At 36.4% G+C, this 27405-nt stretch overlaps 1 protein-coding gene across 3 annotated transcripts; it reads left to right on the forward strand.

The window, feature by feature from the left end:
- LOC147279022 (zinc finger FYVE domain protein) lies at positions 1-26774 on the forward strand. 3 transcript variants are annotated; one of them, XM_086249828.1, is made up of 36 exons: positions 1-1224; positions 1534-1678; positions 3066-3344; positions 3488-3655; positions 3756-3971; positions 5215-5309; positions 5921-6092; positions 7013-7437; positions 7752-7875; positions 8099-8197; positions 8305-8376; positions 9093-9230; positions 10991-11144; positions 11264-11631; positions 12415-12878; positions 12961-13305; positions 13834-14058; positions 14288-14378; positions 14538-14615; positions 14780-15070; positions 15180-15377; positions 15582-16070; positions 16260-16421; positions 16629-16958; positions 17045-17127; positions 17348-17452; positions 18489-18717; positions 19490-19855; positions 21545-21646; positions 22593-22736; positions 23508-23596; positions 24205-24287; positions 24401-24516; positions 25281-25366; positions 26038-26137; positions 26371-26774. In XM_086249828.1, the coding sequence occupies exons 1-36, from the start codon at positions 275-277 to the stop codon at positions 26434-26436; spliced, it is 7647 nt and encodes a 2548-aa protein (XP_086105954.1). In that variant the 5' UTR covers positions 1-274; the 3' UTR covers positions 26437-26774. The 3 variants fall into 3 exon arrangements, with proteins under 3 accessions (XP_086105954.1, XP_086105955.1, XP_086105956.1); XM_086249829.1 differs by lacking the exon at positions 1-1224 and having other exon boundaries at positions 1578-1706; XM_086249830.1 differs by lacking the exons at positions 1-1224; positions 1534-1678 and having other exon boundaries at positions 3275-3377.
- Positions 26775-27405: the final 631 nt, after the last annotated feature.

The following is a 27405-nucleotide window of genomic DNA, read 5'->3' on the forward strand; positions in this document are numbered from 1 at the left end:
CCCAATTGTTGTCTTGGCGGTTTCTCGTTCTAATTCCTGATTTCCCTTTCTTCATAGCTCGTCAGTTCCAGCCCAGTCAAACATAACCTCGATGTACATTTTCTGTCATTCCTCCGATCTATTTTCCCAAGAAACAAAACAGGCCTATTCAGGTATAGCGTTTTCCATACGCAACCAAATCACCAGTTTCTGACCACTTTCCCGGGAACCAAACACTTGAGCAAGCCTCAGCTACACCGAATCCCCACTCACTGAAATCCAAAATCTCAGGGCAATGGACAAAGAAACCGAAATCCTCTCGCGCCTAGCTGCAAACCACCTGTATCTAGCCCAATTCGAGCCCCTCCGAGCGATTATCATCGCTCTCCGCGCCCGAAACCCAGAGCTCGCTCTCGCTGTGCTCCAAACCATTGTCGCTCAGTCCGGTCGGTTCGAGAACGTTCTCTGGTCGCAATCGTGCCCATCCCCGGCTCTCCTTACTTACTTATCCACCGTCGAACTCTTACAATTCGATAACGCATCGTCCGCATGGAGCTTCGATCCCGAAACCCTGCGATTGCGCGCCGAGTTCTTGTTGTTAGTTCAGAATTTGATCGACCGCGTCTCCGAGAGTATGCGAAAGAGTTTCGATTTAGAGAGCATAGAAAAAGAGAAGGAGAAAGACGGTTTGGTTGAGAGCGAGAGCGAGAGTTTCGAAGAGCGAGCAGAGCTATTGGATAAGAGTGAGGATACAAGCAAGGATTTGAGAGATGCCAGTGGTGAAATGGATAGCTGTGTGAGAGTTTTGGATAGGGTGTTAGAATTGGGGGTGAAGAGGTTGAAGCCAGACTCAGTGGCAGTAGGTACTACTGGTAATGATGATGGGAGTGAAAACCAGGCTGCATCCATTGCTTCAATTGAGGAAGGCGAATTGATTTGTTTGAGGAGCGTGGTTTGGGATTACGCTGATGTTTTTGACTCATTGTGTTGGAATATACAGAGGCAAGTGCGGGGATGGGAGGGATATGATTCTTCGGGTTTAGCGATAACGGTGAGGAGGGATGAAATTGCGAGGGAAATGTCCAAGGAGGAGGATTTGGAGGTTCTTGGTTTGATACAAAAGAGTGTTCAGTTAGCTCACTTGGATGCTATGAAAGAGTGTATCAAGGATTGTGATGTGGATGGAGTGGTCTCGCGTATTCGTTTTCTTCACCTTGATTATGGAGTGGAGGAGACTGAGTATCGGTATGTTTATAAAATTGGAACGAATTATTGTTTGTACCACTTTTGTAGTATTTTATAGATTATTGTTTGTACTTATTTCAATGTCACTTTTGTAGCATTTTATAGATTAATGGTTTGTGGTTGTGTTAAATAGTTCTGGAATTTTTTGCAGATATTAGGGATGCATAAAATTGACATGTATTTCAGGGTTTTAGCTACTGGTTGTTGTTTGGTTTGTTTTGAAAAGAAGAGTACAAGCACCCTGTCAATCCCAAACGGCTTATTTCCTTCTAAACATTTATTTGCATTTACTGTTGATGTTCCTTACAGCATGGTTTTGCAAGATCTCCTTGAGATGGTGTCAATTGGAAAGGAGGGATATGGAGATTCTTGGCGTGATATGCGAGAAAAACTACTGTTAATTTATAGTGCAGCTCTTGCATCAAACTGTGGACATCTTGTCGAAGTGATACAAGTAATGTTTGTCATTTTACTTATAACAGGTTTGAATGGCATAACTCATTGTCAGCAAATTGTTTTCATTATACCAATAGTCTCGCAATTTAATTTCTTATTAGATGATTTCGCTGAAGGATCCTGGTTAGGTCCTTACATGATTGATATCATACCTTGTTAAAGCTAGCTGGGCCAGGATGTTTGGAAAGCTAGAATTCCCAGTTAGAAAGGATATTTGGCTTATTATTATTATTATTATTATTATTATTATTTTTCTCTGTGCGTGGTAGAAGTTGGAAAGCTTTTCTCATATTCAAGTGTTGCTTCAAAACATCTTGAGTTGGAAAACTTACATCAATTTATGTATATGTATGCATAAACTGGTTCAGCCTGAAGTAGGAAGATCAGTTCAGCCAGTTTCACAAGGTTCATTGGCTTTGTGGGATGGAGTTCAATTTTGGCCATCCTTGTGGGATTCGATTTCTTCAAAAAAATTTAATTTAATTTTTTCTTTACTTGCAATTTAAATGTCTTCTTGCTAACTGCTTAGCTTCGCGGTTAGTGGACTCCTTGTCATCTGCAACTTTTTTGTAATTTCAGTAAAAAAATTGTTTATTATACAAAAAAAGTCCGTAGGCTTTCGATCTGAGTATGGTGGCTATTCTGATGTAAGAAGCTAATGGTCTATAATAAATAGAAAATTACTAAACCAATGCTCAATTGCTTCTTTTTTTTTTGTTTAAAAATCCAGAGGTGCATATTTCTTCCTGTGCTGTCCACGTTTAAGTGAGCAAGCCCATCCTTTTCTTTGTCACTGACAACATTGTTACTGTCACTCTGTGACACTACTGTAGTTGAGTGACAAACACATCACAAAATTGGAGTGCTTGTGAATGTTTTTTATTGGACCTGTGTGCATTAATTTCTAGTATTAGTGTATAAATTGTTCACATTCAACAAGTAATAAAAACACATTTGTATAACTATCATATTAACATGAATGCGGGATGTGACTGAGTAATAGCTATAACTCTGTTACTAACTGACAGTAACAATACTGTTAGTGAAGCAAAAAAACAAAAAAAATGCTGCCACTTAAAAGTGTACTGCAAGTAAAAAATTTTAGTGTGCTGGGCTGTCTGGTCTTTGGACATTGTCTTTTGTCCTTACTGAAAAAGCCCTACAATGAATGGCAGGTTATTTTATTTTTAATTTATATAATTGTCACCGGTATTTTTTTCTTTAGAATAATTCTCTTACCATTATATGGAGATAAGTAGTTTGCACATTACCTTTCAGTTGCCTTATATTTTGATCATCCTTTGGCTATTCAATATTGATTACTTTTAAGCAGTGCATATATATTCTTGGAGGGGTATATTGACTGTATAGGTGGCTTTCTGCAGGTTCTTCAAGATGAGTTACTATCAAAAGAGATTGACATGTCCAGATCTCTTGATAACAACCAGCTTCCACCACCTCTTGAACGTCTTCAAAGATATCTTGTAGAATTGCAACCTGATACAGATGTATATGATAAAACTTCTCCCTTAAATTCTGCAGTCGCATTTTGCATGAGAGACATGTACCATTATGCTCGTGTTTCTGGTTTACATGTTCTTGAATGTGTCATCAATACTGCTTTGGCTGCGGTGAAGAGGGAGCAGCTTCAAGAAGCTAGCAATGTATGTGTTGAGTTTTATGTTTAAGTTGAATATGTGAGTATGAAAATGATATTATTGTTATTTTTCTCTGGGACCCGCTTTTCATTATTCGAATTTGGGTTGTAGTTAATACTTTAATTACAAGCCTTCCCATCTATGTGCAGATTCTTTTATTGTTTCCCCGCCTTCAGCCCCTGGTAGCCACCATGGGTTGGGATTTATTATCTGGCAAAACTACGGCACGAAGGAAATTAATGCAACTGCTTTGGAGAAGTAAGTCACAAGTATTACAGCTGGAAGAATCTTCTCTTTATAGTAATCAATCAGATGAGGTACTTGCCCTTAAAGTCTTTTTTCTGTGATCCTTTCTGGTGTGATATCAATATTAATAGTCAAAGGAAATATGTAACTGTATGTGTTATTCATTGGCAGATATCTTGCGTGGAATATCTTTGTGATTCTCTATGTTATCAGCTTGATCTTGCTTCTTTTGTTGCCTGCGTCAATTCTGGGAAATCATGGAATTCAAAATTATCATTGATGTTGTCTGCAAAAGAACAAATTCCATTTAGTAGTGAAGATGCCCAGTTAGACCCTTTTGTTGAAAACTTCGTATTGGAAAGGCTTTCAGTTCAAAGTCCTCTTCGGGTAAGATTGCTTGTATATTTTTGACTTAGAATAAGCTAGGCATTGCAATCCCTCTACCTGAACTGCATTTTTACTTTGGTTGGGTAACCATGTGGTGATTTATTTGTTTATTATATGGGAAATGTAACTTTGTTCTTAAAAAAAGGAAACATAACTTTTATTAAAAAGAAAGATAGAAAAACTACAAGAAGGATGATGGACAAATGGTCCATAAAAATCTGACCTACAATTATGTCATACAAAAATCAGATTACATTCAGTACAAAACCCTCCCAAATCAAGATGAATTACACTAAAAGGAGTAAATTTAAAATGCTTTAGCAACGACGCCCAAAGTGAAGCTAAAATCTAATTATATTGCAAATGAAATCCACTTCCTCTACCTTATCATGAAAAAAACCTATTATTTCTTTACAATCAAAACAATCCACACCATGTGGTGATTTATGAAAATGTCTATGCTAGCATCTTTTTTAAATTAATTTTTATGTGCTATTATGTGAATTTGAATGGACTTACAGTTCTGTTAGCGTTGATACATACTGCATCTGACTATAGTCGTAAGTTCCTTGCAGATTTTGTTGGGATATAAGCTATTGTCTTTAGACCAAAAAAAAGAAAGCTATTGTCTTTTGTTCTCTGAACATATTCATGTTGCCCCTGCCTGAGATGTAGTTTTCACCTTCATTTATGATTTATGTTTAGGGGTTTGCTCAATTGGGTGTTTTCTTTTCCCCTATCAGATAAATATTGATTCATTTCCTTTCATATGAAAAAGGAAAATATATGTTGACTCATAGCTTATCAAAGATTAAATAAAATTTAGAAATTATCCCATAGTATGTTGATGGTTGTGCTGACATTATAAACACTAAATATTGTCTGTATCTGAAGAACAGACAATTAGGTTGGTATTCTAAAAGGTTTTTTTTTTTTGTTTTTTTTTCTAAATAAGAAACAAAATTTATGAAACAACATTATTGTACAATAGACAGAGAAAAAGTTATTGCTAAAAAAGGAAAAAGTAGCGATCACAAAATCTTATGGTGGTACACAAATCTTCCATGACTTGTCCAATTGGTTGGTATTTTAGAAAGCTCCATTAAAAAATCATTGCCCCCCCTTTTTTTCTAATTTTATATCTTTGCAAGTATAAGGATATATTTAGCATTGTAGTAGTACCCTTTTTGAACACTTTTGTTATCCTTGAATATTGGAGTGTGACAGGATGCATTTTCTGTAGGTATTGTTTGATGTTGTTCCAGGCATAAAATATCAGGATGCTATTGAATTGATCAGCATGCAGCCCATTGCTTCTACCTTAGAAGCCTGGAAGAGGTGTGTATTCATATCCTAGCTAATTGGGTACTGATGTTACTTCTTTATGCGTGATTTATTTTGTTGTTATGTAGTATTGGACATACAAATAAAAGGACAAAACAAATCATCTTGTGAATGGGATGTCATTTAAAGTCCATTGATGTTAACAGATTATGACTGCTTGATGTTTGTTGCTGATTGTGTGTGCTTGCTTTCCCCTGTATGTCATGCAAGAATGAAATTTTCCTCCATCAACCATGGTTACATATATGAAGTGTTTCCTGATTCTATGAGTTGGGGTTGTCAACTAACTGGGGGAGGGGTGGGTTGGGGGAACCCCGTGCAAACCAGATGTATACAAAAATTGAGAACTGTAAAGAAACAATACAAGTCTAGAAAAGCAAAAATAAAATGGAAGAAGACCTATTCATCCAAGAGAGAGTCATGGCCTGACCTCAAAAATAGAATGCTCCAGCTGTTAAATTAGATCTTCAAATAATTTATGTACTTCAGTCTGTGTATCTTATATCTTTGTTATTCATTTTTGTTTTCTTTGTTGGGATTTGATATGATTTTCTCTTAATATGTTGATGTTTTCGCCTTTCTCTGTTTGATTTATTATATGGTAGGATGCAGGATATTGAACTTATGCACATGCGGTATGCCCTAGATTCGGCTGTTCTTGCGCTTGGAGTGATGGAAAGGAGTGTGACTGGTGAAAGAGAAAGTCATCAAGTTGCACTTTGCCATTTGAAAGATCTGCAAAACCATTTGGAGGCTGTAAATACTATCCCTCGCAAGGTAGTCTGATTGTGGTTTTCTTTTAGTCTAATAAATTGAAGGGAGACTTAGACTCCAGTCCATTTTATGAGTCTTTCTTAGACTAAGACCAGTAGTGATTTAGAGTTTTTAATCAAGTCCTTTTATTTTTCTTCTTTGATGGCTTTATGTTAGGTTTAAACTCAGGAATTTTGGGCTCCCTCAAAATTCCGGAGTTTAAACCTAACATGTAGCCTTTACAAAGCTCACTCTACACCTCCGCCCAAAATTCCGGAGTTTAAATCTAACATGCAACCTCTACAAAGCCCACTCTACACCCTAAGAGGGAAAATACCGTTCAAATCGGGGGAAATACCCTTCAAATCGGGAGAGGACTTTATTATGAATTAAAAGGATTTTCTTATAAATTAAAAGGACTTTATTATGAATTAAAAAAAATTTCTTATAAATTAAAGGACTTTATTATGAATTAAAATGATTTTCTTATAAATTTTAAAACACCTCCGATTTTCATTTAAAAACTGTTTGTCTAAAGGACCCAAGTCTAATTATCTCTATATTGAATTGTACCTTTCTGTGGTTGTTAAAACTGTTATTTTCTTATGTTTATGCATGACAAGTTCAATTTGCAAGCACATGTCACATATTTCCTTGGAAAATCTGTTGTATGTTTTCTTTGGAAGTTGTTTTCCACAAAATAAAAATCACGGAAAAATGCATGGAAAACAATACTTTATTCATCATGTTCTGACGCTAGAGAATTAGCAATTGCTAAATGGATTTTATTTGGTATTCTGTTCAAATTCACTTGAACCTTCGTGTTTTCTTTGAATTTAAATGCTCTTAATTTGTTTGTATTGTCATCAATTTTCTTATTTTGTTGCATATCTTTTCCTGTTATTCATTTTCATTATTTTCTAATGGTTCTGTCAATGATGCAGATCATGATGGTGAATGTCATAATTTCGCTTTTACATATGGATGATCTTTCTCTCAATTTGGCTCATTGTGCCTCACCAGGGAACAATTCTGAATCACACTACACTTGTGGTTCAGAACAAACCGATCTAACTACATGTGAAGGGGGAAACGAAATGGTTATATCTTTCACAGGAAAACTACGTGATATATTACATCACTGTCTTCCTTCAACTATAACTGAACTAGATCATGCTTTGAGTGATGCCATAAGTAGTGGTGGAAGGCAAGCATTGGAGTGGAGAGTGTCAATTGCTAAGCATTTCATTGAAGAGTGGGAATGGCGGTTGTCAATTTTACAGCGTCTTCTTCCATTATCTGAACGTCAGTGGAGATGGAAGGAGGCATTAACTGTATTACGTGCTGCACCATCCAAGCTACTTAACCTGTGAGTTCTACGAGCTTTTCTTCCCTTCCTTTTTTTTTTTTGTGAATTTATACGGTGATCAATTGATTCTTGTGCATAAATTGCTTTTTGGATTTTGGGTAATAAATCACTGGTTTTCAAATGGTAGTTTATGAAAATACCTATAAAATGATGGTGGCTTATGTCAATTATAAACTATGATGAAAGATCATCGCATTATTCCAAATGATAGAAATCAATGGTGATAGTAAATACTCAGTTAATAGTTTGTAATGTGAGATTGTTGACACCTTATTTTGTAAAGGTGAATATATTTCTGTTCCTTTATTATGCAGTTGCATGCAAAGAGCAAAGTATGACATTGGGGAAGAAGCAGTTCATCGATTTTCATTGTCTGCTGAAGATAAAGCTACCCTTGAATTAGCTGAGTGGGTAGATAGTGCTGTCAGAAGACAATCTGTATGATTCAGATCAAATACCTTGTAACTGCTTATTTTATGCTTTCAACTTGACAATTTTTACCCAATGCATGCTACAATTATATTCCTGAATCATCATTATCTTTGGTTTTGGTTTACTTTCCTTTCTATGTTGACTTTGTATTTGTGTGCTTTTGTTTAGTCTTGGGGAGCCTTCAGCAGTAGTCTCTGACAAGATGGCCTCACTTTTCTGGCTTTTCTAGGTAGAAGATGTAGTCTCTCGTGCTGCAGATGATGGAACTTCTACAGTATATGATCTGGATTTTTCTTCTTTACGCTCCCAGTTAGGTCCTTTGGCTACAGTAAGTGCTTAGAATTTTAAGTCTCTATTCCCCACTGTCTTCAGGTGAGGGAAAATATTTAATTAATTTCCAAGGTTTAGGCTGATATTTTATGTATTTCCTGTCAGATTCTTCTTTGTATGGACGTTGCAGCTACTTCTGCGCGGTCTGCAAAGATGTCCCAGCAGCTTTTGGATCAGGCAATGCTCAAATATACTTGAACTTGAAGATCCTAATTGTGCAGAACCATATAAATTGATATTGTATCTTCTTAAATATGACTGTCTTAGGTTATTTTGTAATTTCCAAATTGTCTAGTTTCCAGAAATAAAGAGGTTCTTTATTTACTGTCTTCTTGATGATATTGATATGGTCTAAATTACCTTGAATTCTAAATATCTTTTAGGATAAATTAATGCAAGAATATTCTGAAAGTTTAATCTTCAGTTTATCTTTTCCTATTTTTCCTGTTTTTTTTTTTTTTTTTTTTTTTTTTTTTGCTTTTGTATACTTTTAATGCCAAACCAACATTGTATTTACTAATAGCGTTAGTGTGGTTGTTATAAACAAAGGCCACCCAATGGTCTTTTTCATGTTCGAGTATTAGTTTGTAAACCTTCTTTTCAAAAAAAAGTATTAGTTTGTAAAACTGGATTTCATGTGCAAGAAATATTATGAGTTCAGAAGAAAGCAAACCTTGCCTTGATTGCTATAATTCACTTCTGGAGAAAAACTGGTTCTGGATGTATCCCAACACCTAGAGCCTTTTTTGTGTTCCTCATATTTGGAAATTCTCTTCTTTTCCTGCATTTTCTTTTTGTTTTTTATAGGTTTAGCTGTAATTATTTTTTTAAGCCACGCATATGGTCTCCAGTAGTTTAGTTTGACAGTAAGCATTGATTTGTTATGTATGCAGGCTCACGTTATGCTGTCTGAGATATATCCAGGAGTTTCTCCAAAGACAGGCTCCAGTTACTGGGATCAGATCCTTGAAGTGGGAGTTATTTTTGTTTTAAAACGAATCCTTAAGCGTTTACATGAGTTCTTGGATCAGGTGAGATGCTGACATTCCTTTGTTGGATTAACAGTTCTTATTGGCCATTAAAAGATGGCACTAATTTATTGTGAAGACTGTGGAGGGTGCACATGTTTTCTCAACTTTGTCTTGTTGGCATTGCAGTTGCTAAGCATTTAAAAAATGCTTTTGTCCAGGGTATTTTCATGTATTGTTTTCTTTCTCTGGTAAAGAATCCAGACAACCTTGTTTTTGTATCCTATAAGATTATTTGGAAGACTGGTGTATCTACTAAAGTACAAATTCTTGCATGGTTATTGTATTGATTTTTAAGCCGATCTTTGTTCTTTGATGTAAATTAGACCTAGAACTAGAGATGACTTGCAACAATTGAAAACAGAAAACCAATCACACGCAGCATACACAAACACAAGAGATTTATACTAGTTCGGCAATAAACTTGTGCCTATCTCCTGAGAGATTCACTGCACTATAGAATAAATTCAGAGATTACAAGGACTTTTTGGAACCCTAGAATCTAAATCCCCTTCTGCAGAATACCCTGAAAAACTCTCAATCACTCGGCTCTCTCTTTGCTGGTGCTTGTGTCGAAGACATTAACTAAAACCTAGGGCTGCTGCAACCTATTTATAACTCATAGGTTGCAGCTAACACTTATGTTTCAGCTGGGATTCCTAATCCTAGTAGAACTAGGTAATTGGCCTAATTAGCTAATTCTAATTCCTTGTACAATTAGAAATACTCAGAACTTCTACCTTAACTAGGAAGACCTTGCACAAGTCTTCTCAGCATTCCTAAAATCTATACCCTACTAGGAATAAACCAAACTGCTACTTTCCAGACTTTTGATGAGCCAAACACAACATATTGGTTGGTGACACATGTGCAAAATACTTGTGATAGAGGCTTCAAAAAAGGAGACCCCATATCTAATTGGAAAAATTTGGGGGAGGGGGCATATCTATGAGATTTAGATCGATGTGCTCGCTGTCCTAAGAAATAAATCCAGGCTTTCTTTTTTATAAAACTAAACAATAAAAACATGAAATTTTAGACAACCACTAGACCCCAAAAGTTTAATCTGTTAAGGAATGAACTAACAATGTATATCAAACTAAGACCACAGCCTCATCCTGCATGTGGAGGGGCAGAGAAATGCAGACAGAGAGAAATAGCCTCACCCTGCACATTACAAACCAACAAAGAAGTGGGGAATTGGAATTAGAGATTTTGAACCTGGGTCCTTATGCAACCAAGGTTCTAATACCATATTAGACAACCACTAGACCTCAAAAACTTAAGTTGTTAGGGATGAGCCAAAAATGTATTAATCAAGTTAACAAGTAGAAGGGGGAAGAAAATGGCTTTTGAAGTACTTCAAAGTAGTTGATTCGCCCTTGTGTGCTAAAGAGTTCTTTTAAATACATGGATTCGCTGACTGGGGCCTCTTCCTCTTTCCGAGAGATGAAAAAAGAACAAAACGCGCTTGAAGCAATTGAAGAAGCTTCAAGCTTCAACTGAATCAAGAACTGAAACAGCCATTATGGGTGATCCTGCAACTTCCAATTCAATGGTGGATAAAGAAACTGCTTCTTGATGTATACTCACTGAGTTTCAAGATATAAACAAACTAATCAGTTTATATTTTATTGTTCTTCAATTGTATACTTGGTTTATGATCTGGCCCTAATACCTTCACTATTCAAAGTGCATGTTTTAAAGCATTATGTAGGAGTTTACTTAGTTATTGATCCTTGCTTCTTGATCTACTGATCCAGGATAATCCTGCAGCCCTTCAGGCCACTTTGTCTGGGGAGATTATGATTTCTTCACCAAAAGAATCCCACCGATTGGGACAACGGGAACGTGCTCTTGCTATGCTACATCATATGATTGAAGATGCTCACAAGGGCAAGCGGCAGTTCCTCAGTGGTATGTTTTTCTGTTTTCCCCCAACCTTTTTTTTGTGGGTGTGGAGGGATGGGGAAATATGTTCTATGGTTGCTCTACTTCATATGGCTTCAACACATCTTTAATCTGTGAAATTATAGGTAAGCTCCATAACCTTGCAAGAGCTGTAGCTGATGAAGAAACAGAGCTAAATTTTTCTAAAGGAGAAGGCCCGTCTGCTGACCAAAAGGTTCTTTCCGATTTTGACAAGGATGGGGTTCTTGGACTTGGGCTAAGAGTTGCCAAACAGATGCCTTCAAGTTCCATAATCCGAGAAACTAGTGTGCAGCCTGTTGGCTATGATGTAAAGGACAGTGGCAAGAGATTGTTTGGTCCATTAAGTACCAAACCCATGACATATCTTTCACAATTTATTCTCCATATTGCTGCAATTGGTGACATAGTTGATGGAACTGATACAACTCATGATTTCAACTTTTTCTCACTCGTGTATGAGTGGCCCAAAGATGTAAGATTATTTTCTTTCTTTTATTGAAGTATCTGTAGGATGTTATTGATGTTCTGTTTCCAATATCATTTTGGTTTTGTTTCAAAGAATGGGATACTCTTGGAAGCATTTAATGTCTTAAATGGAACCATGCAAAATCTTAGAATAAATTTAAAAAGATAACTTGAAACTGTACGATTACAATTATTATATAAAGTATTATGGTATAGTGATTTTTAGGCCTGCACATGCACATGATGGAAATAAATGAGGAACTGATGAATATTTGTCATTGTTTTTGGCTGATGGAATTTATGCAATATTTACTATAATTGTTGCATATGCATGCAATACATGTTTGCTAATGAAGAAGAGGAGAAAATGCAATACAAATGACAGATTTTTTTATCACTCATATTTCTAAAAGTTCAAAATATGCCTACTTGAACAGAATTTTTTTATCAGAACTTACTTAAGTATAATACTTTTCATTTCAATATTTCATGAAGAGCTGATAAGACTTCATAACAGATTTCATTGCCAGAAAATGCATAGTTTTATTGGATGATTAATGTGATGGTAATGGTGATATATGAAGGGTTATTAATATCTCTCTTAGATGCAGACATTGGCCAGACTGTTTATTTTGTTTAATTTGTTACCATTGAAATCCTTGTTGAAGGTCTCTTGGTGCTCCATTATTTGACTTAACTTGAAAGCTAACAAGTTATTGATTTTATGAGTTGGCATATTTTTATATCTTCTGAATAGTGGATATATTAATGTGGCTATTGCATTTTGCAGCTTTTAACTCGTCTTGTCTTTGATCGAGGCAGCACTGATGCAGCTGGTAAGGTAGCTGAGATTATGTGTGCAGATTTTGTTCATGAAGTAATTTCAGCATGTGTACCTCCAGTTTATCCCCCCCGATCTGGTCATGGATGGGCCTGCATTCCGGTCATTCCCACCTTCCCTAAAAGTGGCTCAGAAAATAAAGTATTGTCCCCCTCTTTCAAAGAAGCTAAGCCTAATTGTTACTGCCGTTCCTCATCATTGCCTGGAATCCCTCTATACCCTTTACAGTTAGATATAGTAAAACACTTGGTTAAACTATCCCCAGTGAGGGCGGTCTTAGCATGCGTTTTTGGGAGTAGCATTTTGTACAACAGCAGTGATTCTTCTATATCTAGCTCCTTGGATGGTGGATTGCTGCAGGCACCTGATGTTGATCGGTTGTTTTATGAGTTTGCTCTTGATCAATCTGAGAGGTTACTTCCATACCTGGAAATTATTTCTCTGTATCTCATTACATTATTATTGCCTTGTTTTACTTGTTATTTTGACATACAGGTTCCCAACTTTAAACCGATGGATACAAATGCAAACTAACCTTCATCGAGTTTCAGAGTTTGCTGTAACAGTTAAGCAAACTCCTGATGATGGGGAGGCTAGAGCTGAAGCAAGGGCTGCTATTAAGAGACTACGTGAGCATGACAGTGATACTGAGTCAGAAGTTGATGACATTGTTGGTAGCAGTAATGCTTCAACAGCTTTACCAGACCTCAGTGGCCAAGGTGGTGCAACTCCTGACCCTTGGCATGATTCTTCAAAATCTGATGTTTCTGAGCTTGACACTTCAGTTTTCCTTTCTTTTGATTGGGAAAATGAAGAACCTTATGAGAAAGCTGTACAACGGTATTATAGTTCTTTCTTGTTTCAGCATTTCTTCATATGCACAATTACTTGTTTACTTCTTCAGTTGACTTATATTGTTATCTTCTTCTTGTGTTCTATATAAAATAATGTTTACTACATCCTGGCATGTTCACTTTGAATTCTAAGGTGGGACTGGCATTGCTAAATCAATTTTCAAATAGTATGACCTACTAAAATAGATATCAGAGATCTTCCAGTACAAAGATAGCATGATAAGATGACTGATTCTGGTGCTGGAAAAGCAAAGGACTGAAAAAAAGACTTCTCAAAGATAAAGAAATTATGAGAAATATATGTACATATGTTGGAATAGCATCTTTAGTTTCCTTGAAATTATGCATAAATTATCTGGTTTTAGGGAGCAAATTAATCTGGAACTGCCTTTTTTCCTTGGAGGGAGGGGGTTCTTTTTGGGGGCGATTTGATTGGTTTCAGGACAGTAATGTCAATATACTGACAATTGAAGTTGACATACTATTCCACTCATTGATTGCCTTCATGTAACAGATTGATAGATGAAGGGAAACACATGGATGCTCTTGCACTATCTGATCGGTTTTTACGTAATGGAGCTTCAGATCAATTACTTCAGCTACTCATTGAACGTGGGGAAGAAACCCCGTCAGTCTCTGGACACTCTCAGGGTTATGGAGGCAATAGCATTTGGAGCAATAGTTGGCAGTATTGCCTGCGGTTGAAGGATAAACAAGTGGCTGCTAGACTTGCTCTCAAGTATGTAATGTCCTGGGTGTATAAGTTACCCTGGTGATTGCTAGCTTATATGAATTATACTCTGATAACTCTTTATGGCAGCTATTATCTCTGATCAGATTTCTTGCATTTGTGGAGCAGTGCTTTGTTCTAGTAAAAAAAATTTCCTATTGGATATTTCAGACTTATATATGTGGTCTTTTATTAATATTTCCATAGTCTTTCTCAAGCATCACAAATTTTGTTCCAGGTATATGCATAGATGGGAACTGGATGCTGCTTTGGATGTTCTCACCATGTGCAGCTGTCACCTACCTCAAAGTGATCCCATTAGGAAGGAGGTACTGCTTTTTATTTGGAAATGCTTCATTATATTCTATTAATGTTAAATTCCGACTTGATATTTTACCTGAAGCTTGATGAAGGTCCACTCTGTTGCATTACTTTTACTGGTTGAACTTTCGTTGTCTGATGATGATGTAATCTTTCTGGATGCATAGGTCATGCATGTCAGACAAGCTTTGCAGAGGTACAGCCACGTTCTAAGTGCAGATGAGAATTATAGCAGCTGGCAAGAGGTTATAATTCTGGCCTCTGTAGACTAAAATGAAAAGTAAAAACTGATAGAAATGCCACGGCTTATTTTTGCTTGTTTATGTAGCCTGCATTATCACAGTACTTAGGGTTCTTATTTTTTATTACCCTTGAATTAATTCTTCTCTTTTCCCTCCGTCAATGTCAGGTTGAAGCAGAGTGTAAGGAAGATCCTGAGGGGTTGGCACTTAGATTAGCTGGAAAAGGAGCTGTTTCTGCTGCTTTAGAAGTGGCTGAAAGCGCAGGCTTATCCATAGATTTGCGTAGAGAACTACAGGGCCGGCAACTTGTGAAGCTTTTGACTGCGGATCCTCTCAATGGTGGAGGTCCAGCAGAAGCTTCACGGTTTCTATCTTCACTAAGTGACTCAGATGATGCTCTACCAGTTGCCATGGGTGCAATGCAGCTTTTACCTGATTTGCGATCAAAACAGCTTTTGGTAATCAATTGTCTTTTTGGCAGTTTTGTTCCTAGAAATCTATAATATTAATTTGATCTGATAAACATTTATCCCTTCGTGTGATTTTCTTTTATTTACTTTTGTAAAGGTTCATTTCTTCCTAAAGCAAAGAGAAGGGAATCTTCCGGATGTTGAGGTGTCTCGGCTAAACTCATGGGCCTTAGGTCTTCGTGTTCTGGCTGCCTTGCCATTGCCATGGCAGCAAAGATGTTCTTCCTTGCATGAGCACCCTCATTTGATACTTGAGGTTCTTCTGATGAGGAAACAACTACAGTCTGCTGCTTTGGTTAGATATTCTTAAATGCCTTAAATCACACACGACTGTTTTACATATTTTGTATTCCCACAGATATAAATACCATATGGTCATTTGTTATAACTTAGGACATGAAAGACATAAAATTTGGATTATGGTTCCCCATCCATTGTGGTTTTCAGTGTGTTTGTGCTTCTTTCATGCTATTACTTATTCACATTTGTTATTTGGCAGATCCTCAAAGAATTTCCTTTGTTGAGAGACAATAATCTCATTATTTCCTATGCTGCTAGAGCAATTGCTATCAGTATTAGCTCTCCCCCAAGAGAACATCGAGTATCTGTTTCAGGGACAAGATTAAAGCAGAAAACAAAAACAGGTGCACCTGTGAGGTCTTCTTTCACTAGCAGTCTAAGTAACTTGCAAAAAGAGGCCCGCAGAGCTTTCTCTTGGGCTCCACGAAATACTGGAGACCGGGCCGCTCCCAAAGATGTTTACCGTAAGAGAAAGAGTTCTGGATTGACACCATCAGAAAAAGTAGCTTGGGAGGCCATGGCTGGAATCCAGGAGGATCGTGCTTCAACATATTCTGTTGATGGGCAAGAACGGCTTCCTTCTATTTCAATTTCTGAAGAATGGATGCTAACGGGTGATGCATTGAAGGATGAAGCTGTTCGTGCATCTCACCGATATGAAAGTGCCCCAGACATTACCCTTTTCAAGGTATGCTAGTGAAATACGCATCTTTTGGTTTTTAATTTACTAAACCGCCTGTAGATACATAATAAAGACAGTAAAGCTAAATACGCTTCATGCTTCTATTTGCCTATTCCATATGTAGAATTCATATGCAGTGATTTTGTTTAGGCATGCTGCTGCTGTCTGTTGAAAGTTTATGTTTTCTGTTTGCAGGCACTGCTTTCTCTATGTTCTGATGACTCTGTCTCTGCAAAAAGTGCATTGGATTTGTGTGTTAGTCAGATGAAGAATGTGTTGAGCTCCCAACAATTGCCTGAGAATGCATCTATGGAAACAATTGGTCGAGCATATCGTGCCACAGAGACATTTGTACAGGTATACCTTCACCAAGCATTTAGAAAGCATATAATACAAGTCCATCATAAATTACTTCATGGTTAAAATTCCATAACCAACAAAGGGAATAACATGCATTTTTGCCTTGTAAAGACAGGGTTACGGCATTGTTATCCAATCACCTTTAGGTGCAATTTTGTTTGTGATGCGGATTGGAATATTAGTTTTCATGACATGCTTTTGCAGGGGCTACTTTATGCTAAATCCCTGCTGAGAAAGCTTGTGGGTGGTAGTGATTTTTCGAGTAATTCTGAAAGAGGTAGGGAGGCTGATGATACATCCTCTGATGCTGGTAGCTCTAGTGTGGGTAGTCAGTCCACAGATGAGCTATCTGAAGTTCTATTGCAAGCAGACATTTGGCTAGGACGTGCCGAGCTGCTTCAGAGCCTTCTGGGATCAGGAATTGCTGCTTCTCTAGATGATATTGCCGATAAAGAGTCATCCGCCTGTCTCCGTGATAGGCTGATTGTGGAGGAACGGTACAGCATGGCTGTATATACGTGCAAAAAGTGCAAGGTAATTTTGTAGCTTGAAGTTGTAGTTAATATTGCTGTATTTGGTTAAACTATGTTGAGCTTATGTTTATTTGGGGTTTCTATCAGATTGATGTTTTCCCTGTTTGGAATGCATGGGGACATGCTTTGATTCGGATGGAGCACTATGCGCAAGCTCGTGTGAAGTTCAAGTATGTTAAGTTTATATTTGGTGTAAAAATGTTATGGCTTTATCGGTCAATAAAAATTTTTTTTTTTTCCTTTTTCTAAAACCTCTCTCTCTATCTGGCTCTGGCTCTGGCTCTCTCTCTTGCTCTCTCCCTCTTTATGTTATCTCTCATTGCCCCTGTTTCTTTGCGAGGTACAATACAGGTGCTTAGTAATGTTTTTTTCCCCCTTCTGATATTGTAGGCAAGCTCTTCAACTTTACCAGGGTGATTCCGCACCTGTCATTCTCGAGATCATCAATACAATCGAAGGAGGCCCGCCAGTTGATGTTTCAGCTGTTCGTTCCATGTAAGATGCCATACAGCTTTGAAGTCACTATTTTTATATTTATCTTGTGTCAAATTCTTCTTGGGTTGCTGTGTGATTTTGAGGGTGAGACAACTTTGTTCCAAGATCCCAAGCAGGGAAGGTTTTAGATGGTTTCTATAGGAGTTTAAAAGCTTGTTCTTTTTTCTAAAGGAAATATTTTCCTAGTATGTGCTGCATCACTAATATTTTTTTAAAAAATGTTTAATCAGTACAGGAAAAGTTGTTATCACTAATTACTGGGTTATTTTATCTGAAAAATGACGTAGAGGCACAGACAGAGCTGCTTCTGTATGCTAACATTGTGTACATGGACTTTTAAATCATTAAAGGAAGATACCACTGAAGGTTCTAGAATTTGGTTCCTGGATGGGGATTTGACAACAAGCATGGTAGTTTTCTGTTTCTGTAATCATGATAGAAGTGAGAAGTTACAAGAAACTCAACTCTATTCACAAAAGCCTTAATCAAAACTAACAGTAATAGGCTCCAAGAATCTTTACTCACTTTTGAGCCTGCTTGCCAATGTTTAGAAACATTGGCTGTTTGTTAAACCTCAGAAGAGGTATCTCTTTGTACCCATTTTGGATCATAAATCAATCTTGAGAGGACTTGAATTTTTCCATTCCAGTAAGGGCTAGGATGCGGTAAAACCTCATGTTCTATATTGTTCATGCATGATGCTAATAGGCTTTTTCCTGGAGTGGGAGAAGACATTATTTGGTGCACTTGACACATACATTATATATATGTAATATTCAATCTATTAGTGTATCCCTAGGCTGGAATGAGAGGCACTATAGTGATGCTCGTGTATCAGGTCATAGTTATGTTAGTTGAGTTTCTGAACAAGATACCATCTGACATGCTACTCTAAGGAATTTTAAAATTTATTCTTAATAAATAAATATATGCTCAGAAGACTTTTTCTCCTGTAATGAATGAGGGTATGAGAAAAACAATGCTTTCAGATGCTGGGCCTTACATATATATACTGAAAATGCAACTTATACCGCAGGTATGAACATTTGGCTAAAAGTGCACCGACAATCTTGGATGACTCTCTTTCTGCTGATTCATATCTCAATGTGCTGTACATGCCATCCACATTTCCTCGTTCCGAGAGATCCAGGCGTTCTCAAGAATCTGCAAATAATAATTCCACATATATTTCAGACTTTGAAGATGGACCCCGCAGCAACTTAGACAGTGTTCGGTATGTTGAGTGTGTCAACTATTTACAAGAAGTAAGTTGCAACATTCTTCTATGCTCAAGTTAAGCTTTTAAGTTTTCTACATTGATGGCTAGCATATCTGTTTACAGATTATGAAAGGCAAGAATCTATATATTTAAACTGTGCATGTTGACATTTCATTTCCACTCACATACATCTCAAGTATGAGCTAAGGAATCTTATCACGAGCTAGTTAGTTTTACTCCTCTTAATTATATTTTGTTGGATTTCTCTTTTGTCGGTCCTAACATTGGACTTAATAATCTAAGCTCGCACATTTACCAAATTTCAACTTGATTCGTCATCAGTACCATCCAGTGCATATATCAATTTTCTTTTTTTTCGTATAAAATTTATATCAGATATTGAATCTTCTTGATCGGATGGTTGCCTATAATGGGTTGACTTTAAATTTGGTAAGTATTATGTTCATGATCAGAGCATTTAATCCACCAGTATGATTGACAAAAAATAATTGCTGTGGTGAAAAATTGACTACTTTTCACTTGTATCAATTGATCTTACCATAAACACAGACACAGACACACACATATACATGTACATATACACAAGTGTGTATATTCTCATAAGAAACTTTGTGTTAGTTGTTTTTGTTTGGCAGCAGAGTTATTACCACTTATTGAGGTGGTTTTCTGCATTTTTTTTGTGTCCTAGTGTTATTAATGGCTGTATTCTAGCAATTCCCCTCTCCTATTTATAGATTTTATATTTTTGTTCATACAATCAGTTTCTTGATATGTAACTAGCTTCCAATCCTTTGCAGTATGCACGACAGCATTTGCTCAATTTCATGTTTAGGCATGGTCACTACAATGATGCTTGCATGTTGTACTTTCCTCTAAATGCTGTTCCGCCTCCTTCTCAACCATCATTAGTGGGGGTGGCATCCTCATCTTCATCACCTCAAAGATCAGATCCTTTGGCAACTGATTATGGGACCATTGATGATTTGTGCGATTTGTGTATTGGTTATAGTGCAATGCCTGTTTTGGAAGAAGTGATTTCAACAAGAATGTCATCTACAAACCCACAAGATGTAGCAGTGAACCAGTATACAGCTGCAGCCCTTGCCCGTATTTGCATCTACTGTGAAACTCATAGGCATTTCAACTATTTATACAAGTTTCAGGTAAAGTTTTCACTTGATGGGTTTCACATGTACATGAAATAGGGTAGTATAAGAAAATATGTTGTGTCTTCAGCATATTAATTGTATTTGTTGCATGACGTAAATAGATGTAAATAGAATATACTACAACCCCTCTTACAAAGTAAGTAAAGGACTGATGATACTCCAAACACTATCAGAGCCTATATTTATTAAGGGAAACCTAGGAAAACCCTAAGAAAGGACACAACAATTGGTAAAAGACAACATAATCCTCAAAAGTTGTTATAGCAGAATAGGTGCTAGCCTAAATAATACAAACATTAATGACCCTTAAACAACTCCTTTAGTTACTTTGTAGAATTTCTAGAATATTTAGTAACTCGTTTATATTGTCCCAGACAACTCATTAATTACTTTTGCAACTACCCAAGGCTTCCTTAGACAGTGCTCCCTCAAGTTGACATTTGAATTCATAGGCCTTACTTAAGTACCCTAGATCTCCCCAGCATATAGCCGATGTGTGACTCAGGTGTATCACAGCCTTAGACCATAATTACTACTCATGGGAAGTAGAAAACACTCTTGTACTCCAACTAATTTCCAGACCTTCCTTCTGCATCATTAAATATTTTTTTGTATGATTCTTTCCTCCATGAAGCAAACCCATCCCTAAGGTTTACTACTACTGGTAACTTCTTCACTTCTTGTCCTTGATAATTTTTGAGATTATAAAATCTCAAATTGAGTATTCCGAGCGTTGCTGCAATACATAAGATCCTGGGCCTCTCCCCTCGGTGCCAATTGATTTTGGGTTGGGTGTTGTATTCCAATCCTTACATCACAATATATAAAATTCTGGGCCCCTCCACCATTTATTACCAATTGGTTTTGAGTAGGATGCTATGATCCAAGCCTTGCATCACAATATATAAGTTCTTAGGCCTCTCCACCTATTGCAAATTGGTTTTGGGTTGGATGTTCTAACTTTAAAAATAAGGATACATGTCTCAAACATTGCATGTTCAGTCAATGGCCAAATGTTTTGGAAAGCATACTTCATATGCATTTGTTCCAATCTTCTGGCCCAATTTTCCCCTTGTAACCAATCCCAACCCAAATGCTTGCATCCTTCCATGGTGCGCTATAGGAACAAACAGTGGATTATAAATTCTAGTGTTTTGCAGCTTTCCTTTAGATTCTTGGTCATGTTCTTTCATAAATAGCACATGTGCAACCCCATTAGCTTCAAACTTATTTAAAGTCTTGAGCACCAAAGTAAGTGAGTCCCTCCAATCCGGATTGGGGAAAATCTTCATCCTTCATTTGGTCAAGAACCTCTGTAACTCCACCTTTATAAGAGATGAAGACGTCCTTTTCTACAAGGTGGGCAATCTTGTTATCAAACTGCGATGGTCTTCCTGAAAATAGAGGGCAAGCTTCCAGGTCCACGCATCACACAAGACTGTTGAATTAATTTTCGGAAAAAGGAACAAGGCATTGTTGTATTACCTGACCAACCATATTGATCAGTGTTCTCACTTTAATTTTATCTATTTATTTAATTTGCACTTCAAATTCATCATTGGGAAGTTTTAATCTTACAATAATCCCTGTTAGAAGGCTGCATCTTTCTATTGCTTGAAAGTTCATCATATTGTATTTTTTGTTTTCTTTTAGATGAAATCATAGATTTACTTCATTATTCAGGTTATTAAGAAGGACCATGTTGCTGCTGGACTTTGCTGCATCCAATTGTTTATGAACTCTTCTTTGCAAGAGGAAGCTATAAATAATTTGGAGAATGCCAAGGTATGCTTTTATTTGTTGCTCTTGGACCACCTTAATACTGTATTGAACTATTTGCAAGATGGCTCTTATGCTTTCTGATGGATAATGGTTGGGGAATTTTTGCCTTAAAGTTTGGGATTAGGTTTAAGGTTTACACTTGATTGGGTGAGGGTAAACCATAAGTCCTTGTTTCAATTTTATTGTTCCCATCAAGCCTCACAAAATTATGATGGCATCATACATTCCCTATCAAACTAGGCATTTCCCTAGAAAAGTGGCTTGAGAATTAGATTTAAGTGGTTTGAGAATGTTAAAGATAATGTGAGTCAGTTTGGTTGGATATCCAAAAACGAGTTTTAAAAACTAGGATACAATCCAAATCTAGGTTGTATTTTCAGTATTTTTAATATTCAAAAGCATGTTTGATATTAAACTCACAAACTTTTCGAATTTAAAAACTACAAAAATGCATTTGGCACTAGGAGCTGGTGTCCGAGACTTGAGGATCAGGGTCTGGGCTTGGGGCCTTGTGTTCAAGGCTCGGCATGGCTGTTTTACTCTTTTTCTATAATCAGTGGCGTTGTGAAGAACGAAGAACCGGTTTACTAAGTTACAGTTCTGGCTTGAAGTCCAGGGCTTAGGGCCTGGGGTCTGAGTCCGAGGTCTGAGTCTCCAAGCTTTGAGTTTGGGATAAAGGTTTGAGGCTCGGGGCCTGGGGTTGAGGTCCTAGGGTCAGAGGTTGGGGATTGTGGTCAGGGGCAGTCTCTAGTTCGGGGTTTGGGGATTGAGATTGGGGGTTTGGTTTTTTGCGAGTTTTCGAATACAATCGTGATAATCCCTTTGTGTGTGTGCGCGCCCACACATGTTAGTTACCTAAACATGTTAGTGTTTCAAATTTACTGAATTTGTAGTAGTTGCCTGTATATGTCTCTTTCATGATTTTCATTTATCTTCCTCTTGGTTGTAGATGCACTTTGATGAAGCATTATCGGCACGATACAAAGGTGGGGATTCTACTAAGCTTGTGATGAAGGGTGTTAGGGGAAAAAGTGCTTCTGAAAAGCTCACTGAAGAAGGACTTGTCAAGTTTTCTGCTCGGGTATCAATTCAGGTAATTGAATCAATGAAGTTCATAAATATATTATCTCTTAAAATATTGTGAGAAAATCAATTTTTTGAAAACATATTAAGGTTTAAATGTGAACTAATGTGTCACGGGCTGCCCTTCTTGACTCTTTTGATTAATCCATAGGGGAACCAAATTTCTTAAGATAGACGGTTCCCTTGCTTTTGAAAAACAGAGAGAGATAGAAGGCTTCCTAACTTGAAACTGTATGCATGTTATTTTTCGAGTGAGTGTAAGGAAATGATTAATATTTCGTACACCAGCATTGGATTTTTAAAATGCACAGACCAGTGGGTGTCTAATTGTCATGTGCAATCTCAAAAGCAAAATGGAAACAATATAAAATCAGATTGGATTGGAGTACAATCAACAATTAATGCATCACTAAATGCATTGACCTATGCTTGAGGGCATGCTTCACGTAAACGGACATTTGACCAAGACTTGCATACTACCAAATCTTAGAGGGCTTGTTGTCAAATAGCTGTCCATCTGCTTCTCAACATGCTAGCAAGCAATTGAAATACTGTGAAGTCTCTATCTTATCCTCGTGCACTGAGGTACTGGCCCTGCCTGAGCTATCTAGTGTTATGACAAAAATCCACAGTAATTTAGTACTCTGTTGAACTAAATGGATAGCTGATTTATAAATATGTTTTTATCTATTTGAAACTGAAATCCAAAATCCAAGTTTAATCCTGTGAACATCTTCATTTTTAGTCTCACATATTTCTTGTGGGTTTTATTGTATGGTAGGTCGAAGTTGTGAGATCCTATAATGATTCGGATGGACCTCAGTGGAAACATTCACTTTTTGGAAATCCAAATGACCCTGAAACATTCAGGTTCGAGTCATTTGAATCAATGCTTAGTTTATTATGAGCATCTTTAGGTTTTCTGTTTAATGATATTGAGGAAACGAATTACTTCAATGTCCAATAGCAATATCTTTTGCCTTGTAATTTTCATATATTTGTATTTCTTGCACCGGAAACTTGCATGACTAGAATTCCAAGTTATAAAGAGATGACGTCTTTTGTTTCTACAAGGGTTCATGTTTTAAACACTTTTGTTTTCTGAAATTGCTATTACTGATTGTTAATATTTGTTCCTGTTAACATGTTATTATAATAATTAGAGTAAGAAAAAAATCTTGAGCAGTGTATTGTCAGTCCTTGCCATGCATTCCCTCTTTTAATATTAGTGATCCTTAATGTGAATGTGCACAAATTTGATCCCATCACTACTATACTTCTATTGTGAATGAAGACATTTCGTAATTTTCTGATTTTTTGAAAAATGTTCCTCTTTGTATCGTACCTTTTTTTGGGTCTATCACCATTTCTGGGTGTCATGTGCTTTAAAAATATTCTTCTTCCATGGCATGTAGTACTTTGTGAAATATTTTGATTTGGTGGTGAGGGAATTCATGCCTTTTCCCCTCTTTTTGTAGGAGAAGGTGTAAAATTGCTGAGTCGCTTGTGGAAAAGAATTTTGATTTGGCTTTCCAAGTGATTTATGAATTCAATCTTCCAGGTAGCCATTACATTAATGATTTTATGTTCAATCCTGAATTTCTCGCATGCAGTAATTAGCTTCTGGATTTAATTCATTGTGCTACTTACATTCTATCTTCTCACAACTTTCAGCTGTGGATATATATGCTGGTGTAGCTGCATCACTTGCTGAGAGAAAAAAAGGTAGTCAGCTGACAGAGTTCTTCAGAAACATAAAAGGGACTATTGATGATGATGATTGGGACCAGGTAATGTGATTTATATCTCTTATATATTGTACGTACTGTTTGTGAAATGACAAGAAAATTTATGGTTTAATTGTTTCATGGGTTAGTTTTAGACTTTTAGTTGGCTTAAGAGTTGAAATGATTGTAAAACAGATTGCATTTCAACTTATCAAATTTTTTCATAAACAGAAAAGTATGCAAATTGGAGATCTGAAAAAGAATGTCTCAAAAATTGAAATTGAATGTTTTTATAGTTTGGACAAGTTGTAGTTTATATTTTTTTTTCAATCAAGTTTGATCGTGTGTTGAGGTTTTGAAATGAAAAAGAAAACAGGTGTGATTGTTGGTCACATACTTCGTTTCCTTTCAGTGTTGTAATTGTTATGTCACTCAAGAAAGCCATCCCAACCCAAAGGTAACATGTGACTATTAATCACCACAGTAAATCACAGAAAATGATGAGAATCTCAGCATTTTCACTATTGTTTTAATAACAGGAGAGGAAAAATTTAATGCTAACTGAAATACTTCCCATTTAATTTAACCATTGGCCAAGTTATAATTATACTGATGCTCCATTGAGATACTGGAAGAGGCAGTTCATAGCTGTTTTGATGTTTTTAGCCTAAGATTTATATTCTGCAACTTTCTAGTTGTGAATTAGTTTTAGATTTGGTTTTCTTTGCATCCCAAACACTTCACTCTTCCTGGAAGTTGGATATTTGTTGTATTTTCTGTCTTTGTTTTTAAATCCAATAAATAGGTGTATTTCTCGATTGTTGTAGGTCTTGGGAGCTGCAGTTAATGTATATGCTAACAAACACAAAGAACGCCCTGACCGTCTCATAGACATGTTGACCAGTAGCCACAGGTAATGGTTTATTTCAGTACTCTTAACACTTAAGGTCATTTTTCATTAATATATACAAGTTCTGTGTAGTTTTAAATAGTTTTAAGGACATAAGATTATTACTTTTGGTTAAATTTTATGTGTATTTTTAAATTTATGATCTGTTTATATAAGGAATTTCATAGTATTTGTGGCATGACCTGTCATTAGCCCATTTATTCCCGAGACCTGCTTTTTTTACCTATTAGTCTGTAAAAGTTGCGTGTTAACAAGTGCACATGCACATGCGCACACAAACAGGGAGAGATGACTCCATATCTATGTGACTATGTCACATGCAGTTCTCCATATTGGTGATGTCTAAAAGTTGCTTGGTAGATGAGCATATATGCCTACCCCCTCTTTTGTCGGCTTCTACTCTTGTGCATACTTAAATATGTCCTTTTTTTTACTGCACTCAATAATTACTTTAGTACAAATGTAAAAAATAATTAATACTGTTGTTTTGTGGTATCAGTTTTTGCAAACAATTAATAACGGTATTCTTGAATTAGCTTCTTTAGTTTCACACCATTAGAATATTGGTAACTTGACTTAAGTGAACTTTAGTATTAAATATTTTGTTCCATTATGTCTTTCCTTTTGATACTTACACTCCTTTATAATATTTTTGACTTGTCTCTGCTATGCAGGAAGGTTCTGGCTTGTGTGGTTTGTGGTCGTCTAAAAAGTGCATTCCAAATTGCTTCTCGTAGTGGAAGTGTAGCTGATGTTCAATATGTAGCTCATCAGGTTACCTTCCTTTCCCAAGCAACTTTCCCATACCATCGATCATTTTTATAATGTTTGCATTAACAATTATATATGGTTAGGCCCTTTTTATAGCATTTGCTACTAGATTATTAGATGGAGCAAATTATTCAAAATGATCTAATAATCTCATTTGATTTTATGTCTATCATTCTGGTGATGTCAGCCCAATTCTCATATGTTATGTTCATATCTTTATACCAACATTTTTGCAGGCATTGCATGCAAATGCACTTCCTGTGCTCGATATGTGTAAACAATGGTTGGCCCAGTACATGTGATTTGTTGCTTGAGGAAAATACAGCTGATGCAAATTATCCTTGGCCTGTTTACTTTTAATGCAACTTTGCTGCACTCAGAAAGTTTGAATGGCATGTGAGCCTCATCACAGCTAGCAGTGGCAAAGACATGGTGGGGGCCATTGGGTCTTTCTGAAGAAAGCTCTAGTCAAGCCCATGATAAATTAATAAGTCTCATGCAGAAGATTATGAACATCACAGCAATTAACCATACTTAGAGTTAATCAACTATAGTTAATGTACAGTTATGTGGTTAGGAGTTTGTTAGCCAGCCCGTCATACCTGTTGCGGTTAATGAGAAATCAGAGCACTTTATTTCATTTCGTTATTTTCCTCAATACTACCAATCTCTATAGCTTTTTGGGTTTTTTTTCAAACCCCAAAATGAAAAAAGTCCTGATAGGGCGGACCACTTTTTAAGTGAGCCGAGCATTTGGTTTGGCTCAACGCTTTTTTTTTTTTTTTTTTCCTTTCATATTTTACAATATAGTTACTACCGAATAGTAAAGTACGTGTTTTCCATTTTTTTTCTTTTGTGAAGAGGAGAGATGTAGGGTTGCCGTCTCTTTTGCTAGACTTGAAAATTATCATGTGAAAGTGGTATTATGTACGGAAAGATGTTATTTGTCTCCACTCTGTCTCAATTATTCCTTACCAACTTACATGGTTTTTATATATTATACAAATTATGTCAAATGAATTAATACTGCATAAGTTGGAAAATAGAAATTAGGAAAAAACAGTTGTGAGGAAGCATTTTCCATTATGTACGAGGCTGTTATATGCGTCTAGTTTTCGTAAAGTCATTTATGAAAAACTAATACTCTTGTACTTGGTGAAAAATTAACTTCTCAAAATTTAAAGGTATAAAATTGATCGTATTTCATATTGAATCCAATTTTTAAAATCGTAATTCATTATGTGTTTGACAATTGTTGTGTTGTCTTTATC

This window comes from Dryas octopetala, chromosome 7 (assembly GCF_963921425.1).
Source record: "Dryas octopetala chromosome 7, drDryOcto1.1, whole genome shotgun sequence".
Lineage (NCBI taxonomy): Eukaryota > Viridiplantae > Streptophyta > Magnoliopsida > Rosales > Rosaceae > Dryas > Dryas octopetala.